Here is a 25,691-nt window from a genome sequence, read left to right on the forward strand (position 1 = left end):
TGCTTTTGTTTTATGCAAAGCTCTTTTTACCACATGGTACTGACAGATTGTTTGAGCTGAAAGGAAAAGCCATTCGAAGCTAATTAAGCAGCCATTCCAGCCTCTATTCGCAGGCAGGAGGGAGAGGAACGCCGGCATTTGTCAGCGCCGAATCCAACGTGGGTTTAATTGACAGCGCTGCGTGTTTGACTGACAGCTTCTACTACACTGGACCAATTACAAGCAGTACAAGAAGACAGCTGGAAGCTTATTGGATAAAATGCGTTGCTTGGGGGCGTGTCGACCCACGTGGGCTTGTGCATTGAAGGCAGCACGTCATAGGCTGATGCCCCCAAGAACAGACGCGTTGTCGCGCGCTGACTTGCCGATAAAGAGAAAGCTTGGAGATGCTTGAGGTCTCATTTGAAATTGCTCGATCAATTTGAGCCTGTTAATGGAAACGCTGCTGCAAAATAGGCGCTTTTCACATCGTGGGCATTTAAAGTTATTTACGTGTAATGTTTAACAGCAGAATAGACATGAGGGGGAAATGCTCATCTATTGAGTATGTTTGCACCGTTGCACACAGTCTCTCGTTGTTTTTGTGTATCAATGACCAGAGTGCAGTGATATTTAAATGATTTTTGTTTTGAACAAGTTGTCGGACACACCGATAGCTGTCTGACTTCAGATCCAAAATGGCGAGTTGGTGAGCTCACATGTCACCCGACCAATCGGAACAACGGGTGATTTCTCCACCCCACGTGGGATTTGCGGTTTTGATTGGTTAAAGTACCCAATTGGTTAGCGAGTGGTCCTCTCACGTCAGTCGCGTCCTCGTGTCAGTACTCAGTCTGTGTGTGGTACAACGCGCGACGGAGGAAACGGGTGTATGCTACCCTGTGCTTTATTTCATAACTACGGACATTTTTTTTTAAATTCTAGCTGTGCAATTACCCGACAACCATCCACGGGACACGTTGGAAGCTACTTTGACTACTACTGGATTTAATATAACCTCTATTTGAAGGTGTTTTCTCCCACAATATCGAAGGGGGTTCCATAGTCCAGCTGGACAGACGGAGGACGGGACCAGGGAGGTCTGAAAACAGCACTGTGAAGGAGCGAAAAACGACGTAAAGCAAAAGGGAGCGGATATTTCTTGCTTCTCTGTGGTGACTTGTGCGAATGAAGGATATGCAACGACCTGTTTGTGGATATTAACATTTAACCTGTGCAAGAGGGGAAGCGAGGGAGTCACTGGAGACAAAGGTAAAAAGCGTGCGACATTACATATCCGCTCGAGAAAACGTGCGCGCGGCGGTGCGCGTGCACTGACTTTGTTCCCTGTGTATAGGCATAGCCCACTAGAATAAGCCCACTGAGAGCGAGAGATCGCGTGTGCATGAGCGCGTACGTGTTCGCTGAACGCCTCTCAACTCGTTAGATACGAGGAAACAAGCCCAAAGTGTTTCACCAACGGTGTGATCCAAACCATCAGTGTATACACTGGAGCGTTGTTCTCCCTTCTGACTTATTCTAAGAGCTGGAATTAGATCCACGATATGTGAAAAAAAGGTGAGATCCACTTCCACACTACTATGTATGTGTGTGTGTGTGTGTGTGTAGGAGAAGTGAGAGCTTCGATGACTGAGCGCCTCGCAGCCGCGAACGGTACTTTGTCCGCCGCCATCCCGCACCACCCTGGGAGGGGGTGGTGGTGAGCTACTGCACTCGGGTTACTTGAAGAAAAACACAGGAAAACAACCGGTTCCCTCGGGTGAAGGACAGATATGTATCCACAAGGCCGGCATCCGGTAAGTAGCTGTTTGATTTGGAGATTGACAAGCCCTTTCAGGTAGCCTCCTCAGTGTGGAGCTACAACACACCTTGCTACTACTCAAGGAGGATTGGCGAGACTCGAGCCTCAGTTGCTATTTCAACATGCCTTTTTAATTCAAATGCATTCCTGCTTCGGCGCATTGAGCATTTGTGCACATTGCATCTGTTTGATAAAGTGTGTACAGAGGAACTTGGAGGTCGTTGACCAAAGTGTTGTTTTGGTTTTACAGGCACCTCACCAGCCAGGCCAGCCTGGCTTCAAATTCACCGTGGCAGAATCGTGTGACAGAATCAAAGACGAATTTCAGTTCTTGCAGGCTCAGTATCACAGGTAACGGTGAACCTACTTGTGTAAACATCACTGGCTTCCAGCTGGAAAGTAGAGAAAGCTTCCAATGTTTTCTTTTTTTCGTATAGCTTTAAGTACATCTCCGCTAATTAAAGACGGCTAATTTATGAATGAGACAACACCAGCTAAACGGTGATTGCCATTGCCACAAATGGAGTATGTGATCAAATATTTATCCTTCCCTCTCAAGTCTCAAAGTGGAATACGACAAACTGGCCAACGAAAAGACGGAGATGCAGCGCCACTACGTCATGGTAAGCAGAATTGTTCACAAGATGTCGGTTTGAGTGAGCGCCCGCCCGATCCTCCCTTTAGCCCCAGGTAAGCGGTCACAGGTGGTGTCGAGTCGTGATGTTTTGCAGGCGCCGTGTTAGCGCTTGTGCCTGCTGCGGAGTTGTTGACTCACCACGTTTGTGTATTCATTGGATTAGCTGGGGCAGGGCGAGGAGCAGTTGAAACTCGAGCAGGGGTCAAATGCCCGTCTATTGATTGTGGGGTGTGACGACCCCCTCCCCCCAGGGTCCTGTTTATGACCCGACGCGACCCTTCCCAACACACCAAGCGTGACCTGCGGTGGGTTAATGGTCGCTCTGCAGGCTTTGAGCACGAATCAAAGGGTTTTCTGTACCCCCCCCCCCCCCCCCCCTCCCCTTAACTATCCCAACGTGACACTCCTGACACCCAGGGGGTCCCGAGATATGAGGGGCACTTGGTGTGTTTTTCATCAGCCCCTGAGATAATCGAGGTCACGTGTCTATTTAAAGAGATATTTCAAATAATCGATTTGGAGTCCAATCCAACCAAGATCCACGTGTTAAGATTGACGTCAAGCACTGTTTATCATTAGACAATTGGCCATTTGAAATAAATGTATTTGTAATTCAACCGGTTCCAACCAAAGCAATCACGTTGATTGTAATTTACAGGCTTTGCGCTTTGTTCTTTATATGTACAAGTCGGTACACTTTGAATTCACACTGTTAAGTATAGTAAGCAGTAAAAACATCCCACTGATGTGTTTTGACCGCAATACGCAAAAAAATAAAGTTTATTAGGTGTGAATAACCCTTGTGTCAGTCCGAATGCACATTGTTCTAATGAGGCAAGATAATATAGTGCAGTTTTAGAATTTAGCCTCTAGTAGTATGTCTTGATGTTAGCGCACGCGCAGCGGTTAGCATTAGCACGTCCTAATGCTTTGTCTTCCCTTTGGCCTGCAGTACTACGAGATGTCCTACGGGCTCAATATTGAGATGCACAAACAGGTATGTAGCCATATCGCCCCAGTCTGTGTTTAGCCAAAACAATCTTGTTGTCCCTCCGGTCTTTGTGGAGTGCACGCACGCATCTGACCTTAGTTCCTACCCTCATCTTGCAATGCCTTCAGGAGGCACACTCTGGCTTTCTGTAGTGAAAATGCTGACAGGCTAAACAACAACATGAAGGCCACGCTGCCTGATGGGGATGGTTTGATAAGATTAAAGTGAAGTATTTGGCAGACTGTCTGAGAGGATGTGTTTTAGCGTCCCGTCTGAATGCTCTCTTGTGTGTATGTGCACGGCGCCGCGCACGTCTCTGCGTTGTAATCTTGCTCCCTCGCCTTGTTCCAGATGCACAAAAAGCTCATTAGTTTAGCTGCCATCCTGCACCGGGCGGGCAGGCATGGTGCTGTAGGCTACGGCTGAAGATGAAAAGGAGAACGTGATTAGTACTTTCGTACAATGGCCGTGCTTCGCAAAAGAGGAGATGAGAATCCGATATGTCAAAGTCCTTAGATAGTGCCCGCATTTCAGACCTCAGGGTTGGTTTGTGTCATTTTTTTCAATTCATACCAGCTTATAAAATCTATCTGTTATACATCTTGACTGGGCATTGCAGGTTTTTTTGATTGGAGCTTGACTTGGGATCTGAACCAAAAGCGTCTCCTTTGAGTTAGGAATGTCGCCTTGGTTACATGGAAGGCTGCAACTCGCGCTTATTTGAATAATTTTAATTTGTCGATTATTTTGTCGTTTAATCGATGAATGCGCTGATGTAAATGCAAATGTTTTGTTTTTATTTAACATCAATATCATTAATCTACTTTCATGGAGGGTGACAGATATTGGAGAATATTAACTGCTGAACTGAAATTCAAGGGGTTTAAACAAACTTAAATAATTTAAAAAAAAAAATTCTTAACGCTCATGATCAAAATCATAATGTATTAATTTGGTTATCGATTTATTGTCAATTCATTGTTTCACCTCTGGGTTAAGGTTTGGTATGATGAGTGAGGAGACTTTGTTGATAGCAATTCATGCTAAATTAACAATCTAGCCAGATGATATTTAAACAGCATTTCCTCCGTTCGTATCGCCTTTTAACTCTCAAGCCCTCATCACTGTGTCATCTCATCAGGCGTCATTTCATATTCATTCATTTCCAGTCTCTCTCATTGTTGCATTGTGTTTCCTGCCATCATTTCCACTTCCTCCCTGTACCCTTTCATTGCTTTCCCGGCTAACCCCGGCACCCCATTGATGTGACGTGAACAATGGCCCTTCTGTCGTTAGCGCTTCAATATGATGTATGATAGTCGGAGGAAGCTAGAGGGGAGCTATGGAGACAAATCTAGAAGGTTAATGGCATCAGTGGAAAAGCCAGCTGGCACTGCAGCCTACCACACCATTTATCAGCCATTGCCATTTTTGTGGTCATGCGCTGTATGTTTTGGGGGAGCAGGTTCCGCGCCCTCCCGTCTTGAGTGTTGTTGCGGGTCGGCCACTGCGGGTGGCTGCCTTTGCATGGTGGTGGCGGTGTACAAAACAACAGGGTTGAAGTGGCCAAAGAGACAGGAAAGGAGCGAGACGCTTCAGGGTAAATGAGTTAATCGACTGCTCCTCTCGTGTGTGTGTGTGTGCGCGCGTGTGTGTTTGCGTGTGTGTGTGACCTTTTATTTTATCAATAAAGCCTGCCGGTGTCAACGGAGCCCCCTGAATAATACATGATTCCCGCCACCCCCCTTATCCATCCCAAGCTTGATGAGCAAGTGTTTGTGATGACATCAGCGAGAGGTAAATGGACAGCCCCTTGGCCTTGGATTATTGGATGCAGGCAGCCATATTACTTTTTAATTTATTGCAGTGTGGAACAAAAAGACATCAACTGGCTTTGTTGTTATCAGTAACAAAGCAGATTTGAGTAAGGAGCTCACACCCTTGTGCATATAAATAAATACTCTTATCGCTGACACGGTAATGCCGGCGATATGTTGACCAAAGCACACGTCCGTCCGCAGAGCTGAGGAGAGCTCAGTGGCTGCCAGGGGCTAATTTGTTTTGACAGTGTCTGCTATGATGGCAAAGACTTCACGCTGGAGGTAATCACCCTCGCTTGCTGTCAATAAGTGATTTTAATTAGTGCAGCTCATTAGACTGCCTCAGCGCCGTGCCCTGCCGACTTAACGGCGGCGCTCGCGCTCCCTTTCCCCTACCGTTGTTTTCGCTTGTAGTACCTATTTAGACGTCACTTGTCAATTCCATAAGAAGATGGAGAGAAAACACATTTGCCGGAAGAGTTTGTGCTTTTGTTCTGTGTACACATCGTGTCACGACTCGGTTTTGGAAGCGGTCCATCAAGAGGCATATTGGCTTCCTAAATGGAGAAAAAAGAGAGTGTGAGGAAGAGCGAAGAGCAGCAGAAAGCAAGCTTGTGCAAATGAATAATTTATAGCGGATTCCTGGAATTGTTTGCCAAGGTGATGATGGGCGACCTGTCTCTAAGCCAAAACAAACTAAGTCGGTGAACACACACACTACCTCTCAAGGGAGGTTGATGAGGTTACTGGGGGTCTGTGCTTTACTTTGGTAGCCTTGCAAAGGGGAGTGGTCGGGTTGGAGGGTGTGCCTCTGGGCTTTTGTATTCCCAACCACTGGATCATCATGATTGTTGGAGTAGAGAGGAAGTGACGCTTTGTCCGAGTCTATGAAAGGCTTAGGACGGAGAGAGCATTAGAACAACATTGATGATTCCAGCCAGTTGCACCACAAAAAAAATGTTGGACAAAAATACAGGAGCTCTTCATTTGAGTTTTGGACGTATGCGCTCACAATTAAATTACGTTTTTAATGAACAAGACACCGCTCTACACTTAGCGGTTCTTTCTTCCTGTGCTCTAGCTGAGAAGAATATTCCCAAACAAGTTCCCACATCACATGCCACTTATTTTCCTCTGCAATTGAATCCTCATCTCTGCTCTTCACTTGGGGACTAATGCCTGCTGCGACAAACAGCCAAATGGCTTTTAACGCACCATTGACAGAGGGACACGGTGGAGAGTGAGCGAGCGAGGGAACTCTCCATGGTGTGTTGCTGCTAAACAACCCTGAGTACCTGTAATTGTGGAGGTGCAGCGAAAAGCCCCCGTCGCCCTCCAAGGCTTCTGTTTTCAACGATTTCAAGTGACAATAAACGCTTTCCAGTGCCTATCCCTGCCGCTAAAAGCCCGGCGACAAGTCGTCGCTTTTAAGTGGCAGTGAGAAGAACATCAGCACCTGTCAGTCAGTCATGTAGACCTACAAGCTGTTTGTTGTCTTCGTCAAAGTAGCTATTGGGAAAAGTAAGCAAGTGGCCACTTAGCGAGTCCATTTGGAAAGGTTTCTTGTTGTCTAATTGTTGACTCGAGTTGCATTTAGCGCTGCGAACTCTTCATATTTGTCGCAGTGTTGCCAAGATTGGGAGGCAAATGTGGTCGCGAGGGAAGTTGGCTACACGCTCAAATAGATGTTTGGATCTGGGATTCCTTTTCCTGTGAGAGGAGTGGTTTTGAAAAAGCCGCTTTGACAAACACCCGGCGCTCCAGATCTGCCGGTGCATTTGCCGCCATGGCCAATAGATTCCGGGATGGGTCCGTGTAGTGTCTTTGTCGGGGCTGTTTACTGTGCACAAATGGATGTTCTTTATGAGTGGCTTCATTGTCGCTTTGGTTTGTTGTGGCTTTAATAGCCGAGCGTATCGGCACGCCGCTGTTTTCTCTTCACTCCTTTTTGCTCCCCTTGGAGCCGTTTCCAGACAAGTGGCGTGATGGTGAAACACTCTAATCCTACTGTGTGTCATTGCATCCATCCCCCCGCTAATGATGACTGTTAATGAGTTGCCTCTCTTGTCGTCCTTTTTCGTCAGGCCCCTCCTCACTTAGCCGCTCGCTCCCCAGTTATCCCTCATTAATTTCCTGTGCCGATCACATCGACAGGCTGAAAATTCAATTTAATGACCTTCCTCTGCGCGGCACCTAATATGATTTTACGGGCTGTTCTGGTCAGGACCCCGGTCTCATTTACATAATGATCATTTCTGCCAGATAGTGTTGCCCCAGCAACAGATGTTGGATGGGGGTGGGGGGAATGTCACGTGAGCAAGTGGAGGAAGGGTGTAGTGGAGACTCCCTGACAAGGAGGGCCGTGAGGAGGCGTTGGTAGGATGAGAGAGGACGGATGAAGAGAGACAACACTGTGAGACAGGTCAGATAGAACACCGAGGTAATTCCATGCTCTTATTTTTGGTCCTGCTCGCCCCACCCCCACCCACCGCCTCTGCTGCAAAATCAACAGAGTGATACAAAGGGTTGTGGGAAAAGGCCAATGGCAGCTGCTGTCTCTTCCGATCCACTTTGACCGTCAAACAAGTCTAAGGTTGAAAAGGAGTGGAATGCGGCACACACACACACAACTGCTGGGCCTCCACCCCGAATCTCTCAGAATCAATTAGTTCACCTCCCCTGCTTTAGTCAAACCGCATTAGCTCGCCGTCAAATCAAAGCATTTCACGTCACCAATCTTGGCTACCCCTCTTTAAGCTTTTCTGCTTGTCTTCATCCCCTCCTCATTCTCTGCATAGTACAGATTGAAAAAAGGTTTAAAAGGTACATTAGCTTTAAAGGAATATGTTGGGGCATCTAATTGCCGTGGGCAGGCAGCGCAACCTCCATTTATCCAAATACAACATTGAAAAGTACTCTATGTGCCTTATGATGGCCTTCCTCTTTCAGCTAATAATCTGGTCGATACCAAATGTGCCTGTGATAGATAGCGTCCGAGACTTAAGACGACCGCTTCAGCCTGCCCCAAGCTCTCTATGGGCAGTAATTATGAAGTATGGGCCTCATTAGTTTCGTTCCAGCCAGATGGCATTAGCATATTTCAGCCTCCTAATTATATAAGGCCTGAGTCTAATGGTGGCAGTCAAGAGTGTGACGTACATTTTGTTCTCTCCAATTTAGTTAAGGCCATCCTTGATCCCACTGAACCTTGAAGAAATTTGTACAAAATGAATGCCACGTTTTGTTGTATTGTCTGTTTGACTGCTTCATTCAAATCCATTCTGTGTTCATTGTAAACACATAGACTGCCCAAGTAAGATTTTTGTCTCCTTTCTCCTGTAGACTGAAATTGCCAAACGCCTCAATGCAATCCTGGCTCAGATAATGCCGTTCTTGTCACAAGAGGTAGGTGCAGCGCCAAGCGACTCATTTTCACAAGAACAGTGGAACCTCCAAAGTCAAACACGATGCAATTGGAATGACCTACCTCAGAGGGTCCCCACAATTTTGACTGTTATTGTTACCACACCTTGATACCGTATTTTCCGAACTATAAGGCGCACCTTCAATGAACGGCCCATTTTGAAACTTTGTCTTTATATAAAGCGCACCGGACTATACCATTAATGCATCATGTCAGATTTTTAATCCAAATAAAATCATTCTCCATTTTATCTTTTTTATTTCAACTTCAGATGCAACAAATTACTTTATAATCACAAAATAATGATCCATAGTCTTTTTGATTCATGAGTCAGAGTCTTCAGCGGGCCACTTATGATTGATTTCATGACACAATGCTTCGGGCCAGTTTAAATTTAGGAATTTGGTCCATATATAAGGCGCAGTGGACTATAAGGCGCACTGTCGGCTTTTGAGAAAATTTTAGGGTTTTAGGTGCGCCTTATAGTCCGGAAAATACGGTAATTGGGAACAACCAAGCTTGAAACTCAAAACCTTAACGTATACTGGATAATTGTCGGCCTCGTTTTGTTTCCGATGTAAATAATGTTTTTTCTTCCTGGTGTGTTTCTTGCAGCACCAACAGCAGGTTGCTCAAGCTGTTGAGCGAGCTAAACAGGTGACAATGACTGAGCTGAATGCTATCATCGGGGTACGTGGACTTCCCAATCTGCCTCTCACCGTGTGTATACCCACTCTTCTTTCTTTATTCCACCTGAGAACAAAAACAAGCCCGCACGTAGAGAGGAGTGTTGGCACTCTTAACCAAGACAAATTGTACTGTTGATATTCAAGCGTGCCGCATGAAGCTTTCAATTGGCCCGGGTTTTGCTTTCAGCGTACGCTTAAGACAAATGGGGAAAGGGCAACAGATTGGGGAAGACAAAAATGGTTTTGTTAGTTTGAATTTGGTTTTATCATCTAACCAGGCAGTAGCGTTTGAAGATTCAGACTGAATACAAAGCACTACCTCTTTACAAGTGCAGACTTGTCTCTGATTTCAGTGTGGTAGCATGTTGATTGTTATGATGTTTACTATGATTTACAATGTTTACAAAGAAGATCTCACATATTCCCTCCACGGCAGAATCAACATACATCAGATTTGCTACATCCAGCACTGATTTGATATTGTTTGTCATGGCTGCTCCTCGATTAGCTTTAAGGTTCCAGCTAACAGACTTGCCTCGCCTCCCCAGTAAGCTAATGGTCTTCTTTACGACGAGTGAGATCAGAGCTAATGCTATTTATGAGCCAAAAGTTTTGCTTGCTTTGACCGTGTTTGGGGCCTCACTTAAACTTTGTATTTTCCTCTTTTTGATTCAAGGGCAGCAATCTAATTGCACTTTAAAAACAGTAATTGGCCTTTTAATAGTTACAAGGCAACATTGCTCTCCAGCCAACAAAACCTTTTACTTATTTGGTCCTCCATCTGCTTTTATTTAAGCTCGAGACGCTTCCTAATAGCCATCTTGGACCCAGATGTTAGAGTGACCCTTTTGATTAGTCCCTTTCTGTAGCAGAGGTTAGTCAGTGGTTAGCTTGTCCCAGTGGCAGGGGGTCAAGTCTAATGAGAGGTGGATAGTGAAATTCGATTAAACAAAATGAGCCCCGAGCACAGCCCCTAGTTTTAGAGATAATTACTTCCTATTTCCCCTTGAAAGAGGTCAGTCTGTCAGCAACGGGAATGACCTTTCTTTAATTACAGATGGGCAGGAACAGACAGAACGCAGGCAGAGGAAAGAAAAGCTTTATTATTTGCTAGCAGACGTGGCAGGTAATCAATCTCCCTGCCGACTTGTCATTCCAAAACTGGCTCAACAAAATCCAATCAAACGAGAGACATTTTTGTGTTCTCACCATGTTCAAGGCATAGCTGGATATTTTTCATCGCAGTGACCAGAACCAACTGTGCGTACGAGGACGTCACTTACCGTTGTCTTGGTTTTCCATTCTGAAACTAGGCGTTAGCATTCAAATCATTCTAGGCGACGTTGCGTCTCGGTTCACAGAGGTGTACTTCAGTTGCCAATGCTACATTCTATACATGATGTTTCTCCTCATTTGTCTGAATCTGTTCCTCCTGTCCTCTTTTGTCCTTCAGAAGCAGCAGCCGCCTCACTGTATCTATCCAACCTTCATGGTCAGAAATGTTTCAAAGCACTACGTTTCTGTTTAATCCAGCTTGCCCGCAAAATAACATGCATCGCTTTTCACAGGAAGATGTTGAGGATGATGCTTGATTTGTGTGTGTGTTGGCGTCTCGTCAGCCGTCCGTGTTGGGCGGGTATCGCTGGTTTGCAGGAGACGAGATGATTACTTGGGAGTAAAAAGCAGCGAGAGCCGCGTACACATTTTGCTGCTGATTAATTTGTGTAATCAGGTGTGTTTTTAGGTAGCTAACGTGCTAACGTCAATGATCATTGTCCCACTTGTTAAGCTCGTGTGCCAGATGCTTTGTGCCGGTGCTGGTGTTGACGCTGCTCGCTCCGCCTGACGCCTGTTGTGTTCTGCGGGGAGTCGGTTTCGCCCAGTTAACTTTAATTGCCTGTTTCCTGTGGAAGTTGCCTGGGCTGCAATGGCGTTTACGCATAATGAAAAAAGATAAGAGTGAAAGGGAACCAGCTCTTTAGCCATGAATATTGAATTGGAAGCAATTTATTTCACTTCCCCCCTTCCCCGCATTCCCTTTCTCGCCATTTTCCTCACTCGTCTGCCCAACCACATTTTACTAATGAGGCTTCTTGATAACGATCCCTGCGCACTTTTCCTCATTAGGCACACTGAATAGGGATGGCCATGCCCCAACCCCATGCTCACTCTTCCACCCTCTTGTTAGCGGCTGATTCTGTCTCACCACACTTTTGTCTCTTTTGTTTACATTTTGTCACCTCTGTAGGAAACAATGGGCACATTTAGCAATAAGCAGTGCCGTCTCTCAGTTGCCTTCATTTACAAAATGCTTCCATGTTTAGTTTGAAAAAACAGAACTAGTGGTCATTTTATCAGGCTTTTTATTTTTAAGATACTCTGTTTTAGTCCAATGTCAAGTGTGCTTATTAGTTTTTTGCAACCTCATCCGGACTTTATCGAGTCAGGTTTTACTCCACTATGTTGAGCATTTTAGTCGCTTTGTTTTTGTTTTTACTTCAAGAAAACGTCATTTTGTTCATTCAGGTTTAACCAAGAAAAAGTGTCCGCATTTTTGTCTAGTCTTAGTTACTAGAATAAACAATTTCATGTTCATACAGTTAGTTTGGTTAGCCAGCATTAGTTTACTGCTAGTTTAATGTTATTGTTGTAACATGTTTGTCTCGTCTTCATTAATCCACAAGAAATACATACTAATTTCGTCCCAATCGTTGTAATTAATGAAAGTCTCAGTCCCGTCTAGTTTTCGTGTGATGAAAAATGTGTGTCGACAAAAATATTTGTCTAGTTTTTTATAGTGACATTAACACTCCAAAGAACCAACTAATATTCAACAAGTTCCATCTTTATAATAAGCCTCTGTGTAATAACTCCAATGCCAGTCTATTTCCTGCATTGCATGTATGGATGAGGTCATGGTGATCTCACTTACGATCAGAATAGCAGTCATGATTTTTGTGAGCTGTTGATGGATGCGCTTAGTGTTATTTAACCTTGTAAGCTTGCACTTGCTTCCTTTTTTTTTTTGCCTGAGTGGCTGATTAACTCGACTCTCACTCTGTGACTAAAGTGACTGTCGACTCACTTTACCCCGACTGCCTTTTACATAGAGACAGACATCTGAGGCCTCTTGGGGGTTTTGGGTCCGCATGCGTATGACTGTGCTCCAAAGGGTTTTAGCTGAGCTGATTCTGCTCTCATTTTTTTTTAATGACTGTGCTGACCAAAGTGTTTAAACATACCTCTCCATTAAAAGCATTGATTCATTGTGACTTGATTTAGAGCACTCCAATCTGGACATCTGAAGATTTTGGAAAAGTCTTTGCTTTAAATGCTTCTGATACATCATCACTGTGTCCTTGAGAACAAGGCAAGGTCCATAATGGAAAGGTTTAATAAGATTGGTGGGGAGGAACTGTACTTTTCCATCATAGTCTTGACTTCGCTCAAACATCTTAGACCACTCACCCCAGGAATGTGGAAGATGGGGTCAAAGCTAATCTTCCTGTAATAGCAACTTAATAGCTTTAGTTGTTGACGTTGTTATTTTGTTGCGAACAAAACTGCCAAGCTGGGCATGTCATGAACCAGCTGTCATTCTCCTTCACTGGTTGAATTGTGGGAAAAATGATATGCAAGGCACATGATATTTGCCCACAATAGTGAAGTGAATTGCTTTCCTTTCAGTGAATGAGCTGGATCAGCTTGTTGGCGATCACCGTCATCTTGCTATTATTATCCATAAATGGTTTGGCCCGGAAATAAATGTTGGTGTAAGCATGCATAGATAGAGTGCAGCCATTCAAGGATTCACTTCCCAGCCAACCCACGTGTCCTCTTGTCTTCCCTCCTGCCTCCCTCTATTTGTTGCAGCAGCAGCAGCTACAGGCCCAGCACCTCTCCCACGCAGCCCACGGGCCACCTGTGCAACTGCCCCCACACCCTTCGGGTTTACAGCCACCCGGCATCCCCCCTGTGACGGGTGCTGGCTCTGGCCTGCTTGCACTCGGTGCTCTCGGCAGCCAGGCGCACCTGCCTGTCAAGGATGAGAAGAACCATCACGACCTGGAGCACAGAGGTGAGGCGCACACTCGCTCTCACTCACTCGCTCAGTCACTCACTCACTCACTCACTCACTCACTCACTCACTCACTCACTCACTCACTCACTCACTCACTCACTCACTCACTCACTCACTCACTCACTCACTCACTCACTCACTCACTCACTCACTCACTCACTCACTCACTCGCCAGAACGAGGAGGTTTCAAATGAAAATTGGTTGAGTAGATTAAACGGGGTGGGTGGGGAGCGTGTTTGATTGGTTTACAGGTTACGGTGCAGTTAATTGACCGTAGTGCAATTTGCATTCACAACCCTGAACTGGAGACATTTTAAAATACCAATTTGTCACTGGCCTATTGAGCATTAACAAACATTTATTAATCAGTAATGAAGGTATTAAATATAGCCTATAAAATGGTTCTAATGATACCTTATCAGACACAGGTATTAAAATGAATTATGCAGTTGATCACATCAGAAATGAGATTAATCTTTGATCTGAATAATGTATTACTTTTGTCTGATGAAAGCACAGAGACCTGTGACACCCATACTAATTTGCTTTTTGCTTTTCTCTCTCCTGGCCCCTCATCTTTTCATTCGCCTCTGGCTATTCCTCTGAAAGAACGGGAGTCGAGCACGGTACGTTTACTCCCCACTCTTTTTTTTGTACCTGTCTTTGCTGGTGATTAGGTGTACCTAACGGAGACTCAAGATCCTCCGAAATCCATGTTCTCCATGTAAGAACACACATTTTGTGTGTAGGAGTGCACTAGCACGAAGTTATTCGCTGACTGAAGTCAAATATTGAAAGTCTAACCAAATAAAGTCTAACGCCATCTAATCCTGGAGGAAAATGACTCTGATCGGACAGAGCGGATTAGTAGGCAGCTCTAGCTCCTTTAATTTCATCTCAACTTGGACTGTCCTTCTATTCTCAAACAGTTGGCTGGCCAATAACTGACTCCCTTTCAACAGCTTTTATTCCAATACTCTGTGTGCTTTCATTTTTTTTTTTTGGGGTGTACTCCTCTTGAACAATGTTCACCAGTCACCCCGCTCACGCCATTTTATCACTCTGCCCTCTCATGTTAAAGTCCCCGTTTATTGGAGTGCCTCGTAGCGCTCCGATAACTGGAGCGTAATGCTCCGTTGGATGGGATGGGACAGATTACGTTCCCATTGACTGGCTTTTGTGAATGGGCCCACTCATGTCTGAAGGGAAGCCAAACTATGCCTCCGCCTTGTGTCGTGACAAGCGCCCACCAGTGCCGGCACACCTGATCTCGCCACACCTCTTTCCGCTTGGGCTTCAAGGTAATCCAACACCAGACCAGGAGGAAAGTCGACGGTTGTTGAGTGCAAGCGCAGCCCTTTAAAGGTCACCCACCGACTTGCATACAAAGACGAGCTGTATTCCATCAATCGATGCGTCTCTTTCCCCGTGCCTCAAATGAGCACTTACTGCACAAATGTTCATATATTGAGCAAGATGTAGGAAATTGGAAATGATTGAATCGTGCTTAGCTGGATGAAGGAAGTCTGACTCTTTGTGCTGGCCTGTGCCAAAGCATTTTCCAAAGGGCTTGTGGTGTTATTGGCTGCGTGTGTTTTTAAGAGCCAGGAGGCAGCTTCCCTTCCTTTTCTAAGTCATCACTTAGCCTTCGTCTGACTTCTTTCCCCGACCGCTTTTCCTGCTCATTCCTCTTTTACGATGAAGGCGCGTGTTTCGGTGTGGGCTGCCCTCAGAGTTCTCTCTCCTCACCCAATGTTGTTGCCTGTCAGCGTGTTTGACCGCAGCACCGGAGGCCCGACTACAAAGATCCCTTTTGGAGTTACTTGGAAAGTGCCAGTTCATGAGGGCATTCCCACTGTGTGGGCAGAAGTTCATTGCCTGCCACGCAGCTCTGCTTTCAAGTTATTTTCATTTGACTCTTTCCTTTCCTCGACCTATTTTCCCCATACTCTCTTTGTGTTGTCACATTAATTTAGTGGCACCTTTTTAGCCTGGAGTTGATTTTCGATCAATTTTGCTGTGAGTTGTTGATAGTAAATGATAGTGTCATACTGCACACATGCAGATGTTCCTGGAGTAAATTTCTTTCCTTCTTATTTGCACGTGTGTGCATGTTGCTAATCTACAAGTATTTCAGTGTATAATAAAGCACCTTTGCTCATATCCTTGTTTGATTTAAATGACTAGATTGCTTCAGGCATGTTTCTGAATGTGTTTAAGAGGATTAAGTATGGATGTGTGTTTGTTATGGTTCAGGAATAATGATGGGTATTTCCAGGGGCCATCCCGCCAGTCTTTCTTTACCCATTCAATGACAAATCTATCCAGAGCCACTGTGCATTTGCTTTTATTCAACATTGCCACAGCTTTGAAGAATAGAAGCCAGAGTCATGTGTCCAGTTGAGTTGAGTGTTGGCTAGAAGTTGCCGAAGCAGTGGTTTCTTGGTCCCTTGCATCTGGCGCTTTCCTTGACTAAACGGTCAATTTATGTGTTTACTTGCTTACCATCAGTGCCATGATAGAGGAAGATGACAGACTCCAGGCTGAGCTAGCTTCCGACAGTGTTTTTTTACCCTCCAATATTTCTTTGATGTAAATAATGAAAGATCTTCCATCTTTTGGAGCATTTAATTTACACTGACCCATCTTTGTATTTGTTGGCAGAATAATTCTGTGTCGCCATCAGACAGCCTGCGGGCAGCAAGTGAAAAGCACCGCGGCTCCTCAGATTATGGACTTGACCCTAAGAAACGTAAAGTGGACGACAAGGACAACATGAACAGATATGTGAGTCTTTTTGCTTCAAATGAAAAGTGTACTCAACAGGGCCCAATGGCAGAAGTAAAGTGCACCAATAATAACCTCAACCCACAAGTGTGTGCCACAAGTGTGTGCTACTTTTTTGTCATCTACTAATTCATTGCTAGACTGATCCAGACAGTGAGCAGCGATTTCCATCTCGCTCATGGTTTGTCTGTTTTTTTCTTTCAAATAATGCATGAGAAACGTCATTTTTGAAAACGTAATTATAAATAAAGCAACACTTTTTGATGTGAATTCTCAGGTGGATTAGTAAATGAACCAGTCTGCTGATTAGACTGAAACGCAAACTTGTCTATTTAGGTTAGTATTGTCCTATGATTTTTAGAGAGGATTTACTTAGTGTATTCTGTCTCCGGCATGCCTTCATTTCAGGATAGCGACGGAGACAAGAGCGATGACTTGGTGGTGGACGTTTCTAACGAGGTAAGACGGCGTCGGGACAATGCTGCCCAGCCGCATTCCACAGTGTTAGCATTGCTAACGACAACTGTCTGTGAAGGAATCAACGCCTCCCACCCACCCATACTGTTGCCAAAATGTCTGTCCTCGTGTTGATTGTATTTCGTTGTTATCATTCTTTTGGCGCCCATGCGTAAAATAAGACAAGGATAAAAGGGAGCGGCAGGTGAATGAGAAGTGTTTGTGTATGAGAGCGTTAGAGCACACATGAGTATACTATATATTATCTGTGTTTGCACATGAGGCCCCAGTTTGTTTGACCTACGTGTACATGCCAGTCACTTTCCTGCGGTCTGTTTGCTCAGTCTCTCTCCTCGTCTGTCTCGTTTCATTCCCTCCTTAGGATCCGGGCACCCCGCGTGGGAGCCCCGCTCACTCTCCTCCGGAGAACGGGCTGGATAAATCACGGGTTCTGAAGAAAGACGCCGCCCCTAACAGCCCTGCTTCGGTGGCGTCCTCAGGAAGCACGCCGTCCACCAAAGCAAAGGACCACACCCATATGACGGTGAGTGACATTTCGAAATAAATAAAGGCTGGATGAAATAAAAAGTTGCTCTCCTAACAGGCTTGAAGTGACGGACTAAAACGTATTCGTACAATGGAATGGGTAGTTTTGAAGGACTAGTATTGAGAAGGCTTAGCAGGAGGCTACAATGAGGGGCTTGAGGCGGCAGTGGGTCGATGCTCAGTGGAAATCAAACCTCCTTTCAATCGCATTTCTGGCTTAGCCAATAAGTGGCCATTCCTTCTTCACTGAGACTATAAATAAGTCTGAGACATGCTCCATTTTCCTTGTTATTTTCTCCTTCCGTCGTTTCCCTTTTCGCTAATGTCGTAACCTCGCCTGGTTTGACATTAACCGTTCCAGTAAAGAATGACACTCCGCAGCCCTTTGCTAGATAGACACTCGGCTTCCTTCTCTCCATCCCTCCTTAATGTTTTTGACCAGGCTGAGAAGCCCAGCTCTTTTCTCTTGACTGCAGATGGAAGAAAGAGCTTCATTATGACAAAGTGTTGGGGCCATCATCTAGCTTGTCTGGCTATGTTTAATGAGCTTGACCTCTTAGCAAAGGTTTATGCCTTGACTCCCACTCAAACCATGACTGTAATGAAGTGCCAGTGTGGGATTGGATTACCCTGAGCTATCTGCTCAGATTGTCACTCTGGATTTCCTGGGACTATTTTTAGCTCATTTTTTTATTTATGTAACTGGCTGGTTTTATTCGCCGGGGACACTGAACATTTTCCGGACAAAATAAACGCAGCAAACAAGTAAAAGATGTTTGTTGTTTTAGAATGACAAGTCATCTACACCGAGCCTGAAGTCCAACACGCCCACACCCAGAAATGAGGCACCCACACCAGGAACGAGCACCACTCCAGGGCTGAGGCCTCTGACTATGGGTAAACCGCCTGGCATGGAGGCATTACGTATTAAGCATACTCATGCCCCAGACCTGTTGCAAACTTATTTTGGATACCTGAGTGGAAATAATGAACCTGACTTTATGATCTATCGTCGGGCTCACCAACGTTTTTGAAACTGAGAGCTACTTCTTGGGCAACCACTTTCATACGCCCTTCTGAAATAAGAAATTTGTTTCAAATATTTTGGGATAAATCTTGTCAGCACAAATGTAAATGTTTCAGTACTATACAACACTGTACTGTTGTATTCGAGTTTAAAACAATGCAAGCTTATTCAAACAGATAGCAACAAACAACTTAAATCCAGCTCAGATCTAAGTGGAACTATTTATTAAATCCGCACTTTGTTTTTGTAGTCCCCTAACATGATGTTTGTCCTCTGTAGCTGCCCCTGCCCTTCGCACACCCCTTTCCATTGCGGGTTCCTACGCCACCCCCTTTGCCATGATGGGTCATCACGAGATGAACGGATCCCTCACCAGCCCGGGTGTCTATCCTGGTCTGATTTCACCTCAGATGAGTGCCGCGGCAGCCGCCGCAGCTGCTTATGGACGCTCACCTATTGTAAATATCTTGAGTTTCCCACATTTTGCATACTTCAGCCTCATTGTGGCACTAGCGTTGACGTGAATTAATCATCTCGGCTTGTGCAATGTGTATGCAAAATGACTCGTGGAAAGTTAAGTATTCAGTCTGTATTTCCATAATTCTGCGAATATCACTGCTCCCCTGGCTATAGCTTTGTGTACGTAATGAAAAAGAACAAAGACTGCCAAGATCCCATTACTTTGATGTTCACTAGTTAGCATTCTAAAGGCTTGAAAAAGGCGCTTCCCCAAAATGAATCTCATGTTTGAAAATCTCCCAGGTTTTCATTAGTATTACCAAGTGGGACGTTGTGTTATCTTGTGTAAAGCTTCTCTGTTCGCAGTCGAGTCGAAACTCTGGTTTTCAGGGAATTTGCCTTCGGGCCTTCGTGTGCTTTCAATAGACGAAAGAAGGCGTGATTTCCCTTTTGAGTCTTTTAATAGTCCAACTTATATCAGCAGGTTATCATTTGGTTTTCATGCTTTACTCAACTTGTTTATGCAGGCAGGATTTGACCCGCATCCCCACATGAGAGCTCCAGGCCTGCCAACCAGCCTCCCTTCCATTTCAGGAGGAAAACCGTAAGTATTTGAAGCGCTCGTGTTGCTTGGAGTGCATACATTATCAGACTGAGCTAAAGAGTTTGAGATTTACCACGGATTCAATTTGTGGCAAAGTTAGGCTATAACGCTCACTTTTTGTATTTCTGACGCATTCTCGGTGGAGTTCACTCTCCCAGTTAAACTTGGCTAAATTTCGTACAGATCATTGGTTTGATAATAGCATAGCATATCAGCTTGTTATAAATTATTTTTGATAGTGCTCGTATGTTTCACCCCCTGTGTCAAAATGACAAAGCTACTCTGACAAGAGACATACATTTCTCAAGTTGATCTCCTCTCCTCGCCCCTTTTGGCTTTTTTTTGCAGGGCGTATTCTTTTCACGTGAGTGCGGACGGTCAGATGCAGCCTGTGCCCTTCCCCCCAGACGCACTGATAGGCCCAGGCATCCCGCGGCACGCTCGTCAGATCAACACACTGAGCCACGGGGAAGTCGTGTGCGCTGTCACCATCAGCAACCCCACTCGTCACGTCTACACAGGCGGCAAGGGCTGCGTCAAGATCTGGGACATCAGCCAGCCAGGCAGCAAGAGCCCTGTGTCCCAACTTGACTGTCTGGTAATTAGTTGTCATTGTTTCTTACACAGTCATGGCACAATGCCTTTTTTACAGCCCTCCAAGCAGCCGGGACATATTATATACTCTCGCTGTAACGGCTCATTGCTTGAGTCCGGTTCCCCATCCCCACTGTAGCTTAACCCCACATCCCTGCAGGAGTGAAATGTGAGTAATTTGGCGGTGCTGCGCTATGCTGAAATAATCCTTTGCTGCGGAGGGGGGAAAAAAATCCTGCTGAGTAAAGATGTTCTGATTGGCTGACCTTGTCTGCCATTACCGAGCTCGTTGCTCCCTTCCAATTGCCTTCCATTTCGCATTTTGATACTGCGGCTTCATCCCCTTTACATGGCTGCAAACGTCCTCAAGGTGCATTGGGAGTGCAATTGGCTCTTATAAAGCCGTCAGGGTGCTGTTTTAATTCGGCTGAGAGCATCCACGCTCCTGACTCTTGCCCTGACTGCTTCCCTATAACTCTTGTTCAAGCTGTCACCTTTGTCTTCACTTCATCACGAGAGACGAAAAGGGTTTTCCAAAACTGCTCTCGTCCATTGAAGTGTTGAACTCCGTCCTAATCGTTGTTACCCTACATACTTGCAATTGGAGGTTTTTTTCTTAGTGTAGCTGGGAAATAAGTATCAAGATGTTCCCCATTTATCCGGACAATGCTCACCTCTTGTTTGTGCTTCAGAACAGGGACAATTACATCCGCTCGTGCAAGCTGTTGCCTGATGGCCGCACGCTAATTGTGGGCGGCGAGGCCAGCACACTGACCATCTGGGACTTGGCATCGCAGACACCACGAATTAAGGCGGAGCTTACTTCCTCCGCCCCAGCCTGCTACGCGCTGGCCATAAGTCCCGATGCAAAGGTCTGCTTCTCCTGCTGCTCGGATGGCAACATTGCCGTGTGGGATCTCCATAATCAGACTCTTGTCAGGTAAGTACACCGACATGGTAATGGAAATGTACAAGCGGATTCAGTTGGCCCTTCACGGACCCTCCTCCTGTCTTGTTCCAGGCAGTTCCAGGGCCACACGGACGGAGCCAGCTGTATCGACATTTCGCATGATGGGACCAAGCTCTGGACCGGAGGCCTGGACAACACAGTCCGCTCTTGGGATTTGAGAGAAGGACGGCAGCTCCAGCAGCATGACTTTACCTCACAGGTGAAGAACAGGCACATTCAGGCTGCCAACAGTGAATATTTTGATTCCTGCAAGTATCATAATCAGCTCTTTGGTTGGTCCTCGTTGCAGATCTTCTCCTTAGGCTACTGTCCCACTGGAGAATGGCTGGCTGTGGGCATGGAGAGCAGCAATGTGGAGGTGTTGCACCACACTAAGCCTGACAAGTACCAGCTACATCTGCACGAAAGTTGCGTCCTCTCACTCAAGTTTGCCTACTGTGGTGAGAAATTTAAACCATATATACACATGAGAGATTTCACCGGACTTAGTCATGCCTTTTTGAAGACTGTCTTGAAGGGAAAGATTGCAATTACAAGAAAAACTGAAGACAAACTTTAGTTGTTGTTGCTGAGCACGGGAGCACTCTGAGAAGTCTTGAATACACAGAGAAAGTTGGAGTTCTCAAGAAATCACACATCATTATTCAGCTCGACATGTTGAGTAGTAAGCAAAGTATCTGCTAGATGAGGGAGACAACCTGGTCACAAATCCTGTTCACATTCTGAAGAACCCTTAATGTTCTGAACTGTTAATGAGTTATTGACTGTGCTAGTTGGTTTTTTTTCCCTTGTGGAATTCTTGATGCAGCCCAGGCAGTTTGAGAATCCTGTCTTAAGTAGTACAGGTAATGCGCATACTGTGTGTCTACTCACCTCAGTATTACAACTTTGCCGTTATTTGAGTTCGGGTTGCTTAGATTTTTTTTTTCTTCCATCGCCAAGTGTAATTTAGACAATCGTTATAAATATTAACTTTAACCTGAGGAAAAGAATGTACTTCTATGTCAGAGTGACTCTCTGTTGTACACGTTATACAAGGTAAAATAACATTACTTTGGAACAAACAAAGTCGGGAAACGATTCTGCACAGGAAACTACTCCAAATGGGTTGTTGAATGTTGGCACGCGTTTGCCCATGGCCTGATTGTCGAGTTTATTATTATTATTTTTTTGGTCAGGGTTTGTTCAAAGTCACCAACGGTCCTAAAGACAGTTTTAATAGTCACAAACAGCTTTGTAAGAAAAGATGCTTGCAACCTTTTGAAGCTGTTTGCAACCTTTAAGGAACCCTGATGAAAAAAAAAAAAAAAACACCATTCGGCATGTGTACAAACACTTGCAGCTGAGTGAGATAGCAGCTTAATCCCTCCTACGGCACTCTGTCGTATTTCAGCCACTCCAGAGCTGGTTCACTCAAATGGTGCTTCTTCCGGGCTCTTGCCGCCATTAATTACACCATTAGCCGACTAGTCATTTGGGTAATTAGTCAGAAGCTGATTTAAATAATTATCTGAGCGGAAATAGTGCGGGACGCCATTATGAGATTTTTCTTCTGATCGTTTATGTTGTGCTATTTTCCCCAATTAGCTTTTATGGCCATTGATGGACAAATTCAGTCATTATGCATTTGCCTCCTGGCTACAGTTACGGCGTCAGGACATAAATGTCACCAAATGCTCAATTATTCTGTGTTTGCAGGTAAATGGTTTGTAAGCACGGGGAAGGACAATCTGCTGAATGCATGGAGGACTCCCTATGGTGCCAGCATATTCCAGGTATTAACATCAGACAATGCACATTGAACAAGCAGAACATGCTACTCAACGGCAATTCTCCTCCATAGATGTTGTCTGGACTAGAGTTGAGATCCTGCTTTTTTTTTTTTCCCTTGGTCTAAATTTAGGATTTGTAAACGTAACCATCAAATGTGTAGGCCTGTATGCAATAGAAGTGCTAAACATGACCTTGTTCTATTTCCGCAGTCCAAGGAGTCGTCTTCGGTCCTAAGCTGTGACATCTCGGCAGATGACAAATACATTGTGACGGGTTCTGGTGACAAGAAAGCCACAGTCTATGAGGTCATCTACTAGAGACACTCTCGCTCTGCTTTAGCACTTCTACTGAGACTACTCTTCGCCCTGACTCTGCCATCTATCTGCAAAGTGGAAAACAAGACTTTTATCCACCCTTGAATACATCTGCCACAGGGAAGCTGATTTTTATGTGCAGCCTTTTGTCGGGGGAGAGGGGCAGTTCACATTCTTGTGTCTTATTGTCTTTTGTATTTTTTTTTTTTTTTTTGAGTATTTGAGCCTAACCCAATGAAGCAGTGCTTCAGCCCTGAGAACCATGGTCCACAGATGTCTTGTGAAAAGTGTACATATTGGATTAAATAAAATTACCTTTTATATATATTATAAAATATATTCATATATTTTCATGTCCTGGGTGTACTTGTGATAAGTTTTGGCCCTCACCGTCTTACTGAAAATGTGAGCGCAAATCATAGATTAGAACTTTTGAACTGTAACTCACTTTTGTTGTTTCCTTGAAGCACATTCTTCAGGCTGACCTTTACAGCGAGATGCAGTGAAACGGGACATTGTAAACTAGAACGTTGTGGAACATCTAAATGGCCTTTCAGCTCAGTGCTCTTGTGGTCTGATCTGCATTGCCTGACTCTTTAGTGCAACAGTAGGACCCAGTGAGACTGATCGAAAAGAAGAGATTGAGCGAGTTTAATGTTTAGCGAAACCCTTGGACCTCAGTTGGCAGCGGAAGCACTGCAGGAGCCATGAACTTAACGACAATGTGCTTTTAGCTAACTTTACATAACAAGGGTTGTAGAATTGCACCATTGATTTCTTAACTTGATGCTACTGTTAAAAAGTCCATCCCAAGCCATCGAAGTCAATCTGCCTCCTCTGTATTTTCATTTTAGCATTTTATTCATTGAATGTGTTTGGTCGCTCATGACTGGGAGGCAGGTAGGCGTCATCGATATCGTTGACTCCACCTTTCAGTCCTTTAGGAAATGATCAGTGCCTGTTCTTGATGAAGCCGTGGGAGACAAAAGAAATACGCACGACTGAATCAAGTGTTGCTCATGTTGACATGAGCACTGAATCGGTCTGTTTTTTTTACACTGTGCTCCCAATGTCAGTCTTTCCTACAGAAAACAATAGGGGAGGATTGCCCTTCCCACTGTATCACACCAAAGGATGTAGCAAATGCTGTCAGCACTGGGAAGAAATGTATAGTTGTAAATAAATCAATAAACCTTTTTGTAGAAATTGTCTTGTTCTCTGATAGATATTGAAGGGGCATCAATTGGGTCCATTGGTCCCAGGTAGCAATGGCGCTTTGCATGCCACTGTACTTATGTCACGATTAAGCGCTCAAAGGAGTGTTAGGACCACAATTAAAAAAAAAAAACATTCTAACAAATTGAACTTCCAATATCTAAGATCAACCTAAAAGCAGCAATTTGTAATCACTGTCTTCTGAGTTGCATGTTATGAATGCTGAGAAAGTAGCAAATATGCTTTGTCATCGCATTTGAGCACCTAAATCAAAGTGACAGATTGAAGTTATCTTTAATCTGAGACATGCATAACTTGTCTGCTGGGTATCTGGAGATTGCAATTTTAAGATTTGACAACAGGATTAAGTGTTGAGTCACTTCTTGCCTACTGATTAATGCAAAATGTTTAATACGCACTTGTCAAATTGCCTTCATAATCATTTGATTGAGCTACTGTTATGTATTTGAAGACTAATCATATTTAGGATTTCTTACAATTACAGCAAACCAACTCTATATTTCCATACAGTCATTTATTTACACATGATGACTTTGATGACATTCCCAGGAAGTCACAATGACCCATTACTGCTGAGTTATTTTTAGAACAGGTCTGCAGGCGACTCATGTGGCCGGTCCTTGGTGACCCCTGCGTTATGGTAATCACTTTGGCACGTCAGCTCAGCCAACGTTCATTTCCGCATTTGTTTTCTCGTTTAACATTTGGAAAAACATTTGGCATTAGAGTCACCAAAATATCCATCTTATGGTCTTCTTTTTTTCTCAAGCTAAACATTTATTGGAGCAAGATGAAAAGCTATGATGGATCACGCTGCTTCTCTTTTCTTCACGCGGACGCACACTAACATTTCACACACCCACTCTTACTCTTCGAACAATGACAAACCACTTTGGAAACTTGCCGCCTGGTGCTCACCTATTATGTGTGACGCTTGAGTTTGTGTGTGTGTGTGTGATTACGACTACACTGCTACATTGTGTTTCAATAAGCAGTCCTTACATATCATATGCTCATAAGGATCTTTGCATCCTGTCCTACTTACTAGCCAAGCGATTCATTTTCTTTTTGTTTGCCACCTTTCCTTCCTCTCTCATGTCCTTTCCCACTCGCTTTATCTGCTCCCACCGCAGGAGGTGTAAGCGTTCATTTTCACTTTTGTGGGAGAGCTAGGTGTGAGGCTGTGATTTCTGACTGTGTGTGAGAGAGTGGGAGACAGTGTGGTTCGGCATGCAATATGGGACCATTTGCTTGCCATGCATCGACTCACGGAGTGGCCTCATATGGCCCGTGTTGCCTGCACTAAGTATCTTTCCTTAATCTTTCTACAATTACCATTTTCTATATCCCCTGAAACTAATGAGGTCAATTTACAATTTAAAATGTAATAAATACAAATCCTTTTTTTTTTTTTCCCGATTTCATTTTCTGTTTTGTGGGAATAGGCAAACAATGGGTAGTGTTTAAAAAAAATTACATCA

General features: G+C 44.6%; 1 protein-coding gene across 12 annotated transcripts; it reads left to right on the plus strand.

Annotated features, from left to right (window-relative positions):
• Positions 1-811: 811 nt before the first annotated feature.
• Positions 812-24,180, plus strand: LOC133152747 (transducin-like enhancer protein 3-B). Of its 12 annotated transcripts, none has more exons than XM_061276617.1 (22): positions 812-1,251; positions 1,609-1,796; positions 2,052-2,152; positions 2,361-2,424; positions 3,391-3,435; positions 8,592-8,654; positions 9,289-9,393; positions 10,816-10,854; positions 13,236-13,440; positions 14,054-14,070; positions 16,109-16,231; positions 16,640-16,690; positions 17,070-17,231; positions 18,022-18,130; positions 18,540-18,718; positions 19,247-19,323; positions 19,672-19,921; positions 20,610-20,857; positions 20,939-21,086; positions 21,177-21,327; positions 22,586-22,662; positions 22,870-24,180. In XM_061276617.1, the coding sequence occupies exons 2-22, from the start codon at positions 1,773-1,775 to the stop codon at positions 22,975-22,977; spliced, it is 2,346 nt and encodes a 781-aa protein (XP_061132601.1). In that variant the 5' UTR covers positions 812-1,251; positions 1,609-1,772; the 3' UTR covers positions 22,978-24,180. The 12 variants fall into 12 exon arrangements, with proteins under 12 accessions (XP_061132601.1, XP_061132595.1, XP_061132597.1 ...); XM_061276611.1 differs by having other exon boundaries at positions 13,236-13,439; positions 14,011-14,070; XM_061276613.1 differs by having other exon boundaries at positions 13,239-13,439; positions 14,011-14,070.
• Positions 24,181-25,691: the final 1,511 nt, after the last annotated feature.

This window comes from Syngnathus typhle, linkage group LG4 (assembly GCF_033458585.1).
Source record: "Syngnathus typhle isolate RoL2023-S1 ecotype Sweden linkage group LG4, RoL_Styp_1.0, whole genome shotgun sequence".
Classification (NCBI taxonomy): domain Eukaryota; kingdom Metazoa; phylum Chordata; class Actinopteri; order Syngnathiformes; family Syngnathidae; genus Syngnathus; species Syngnathus typhle.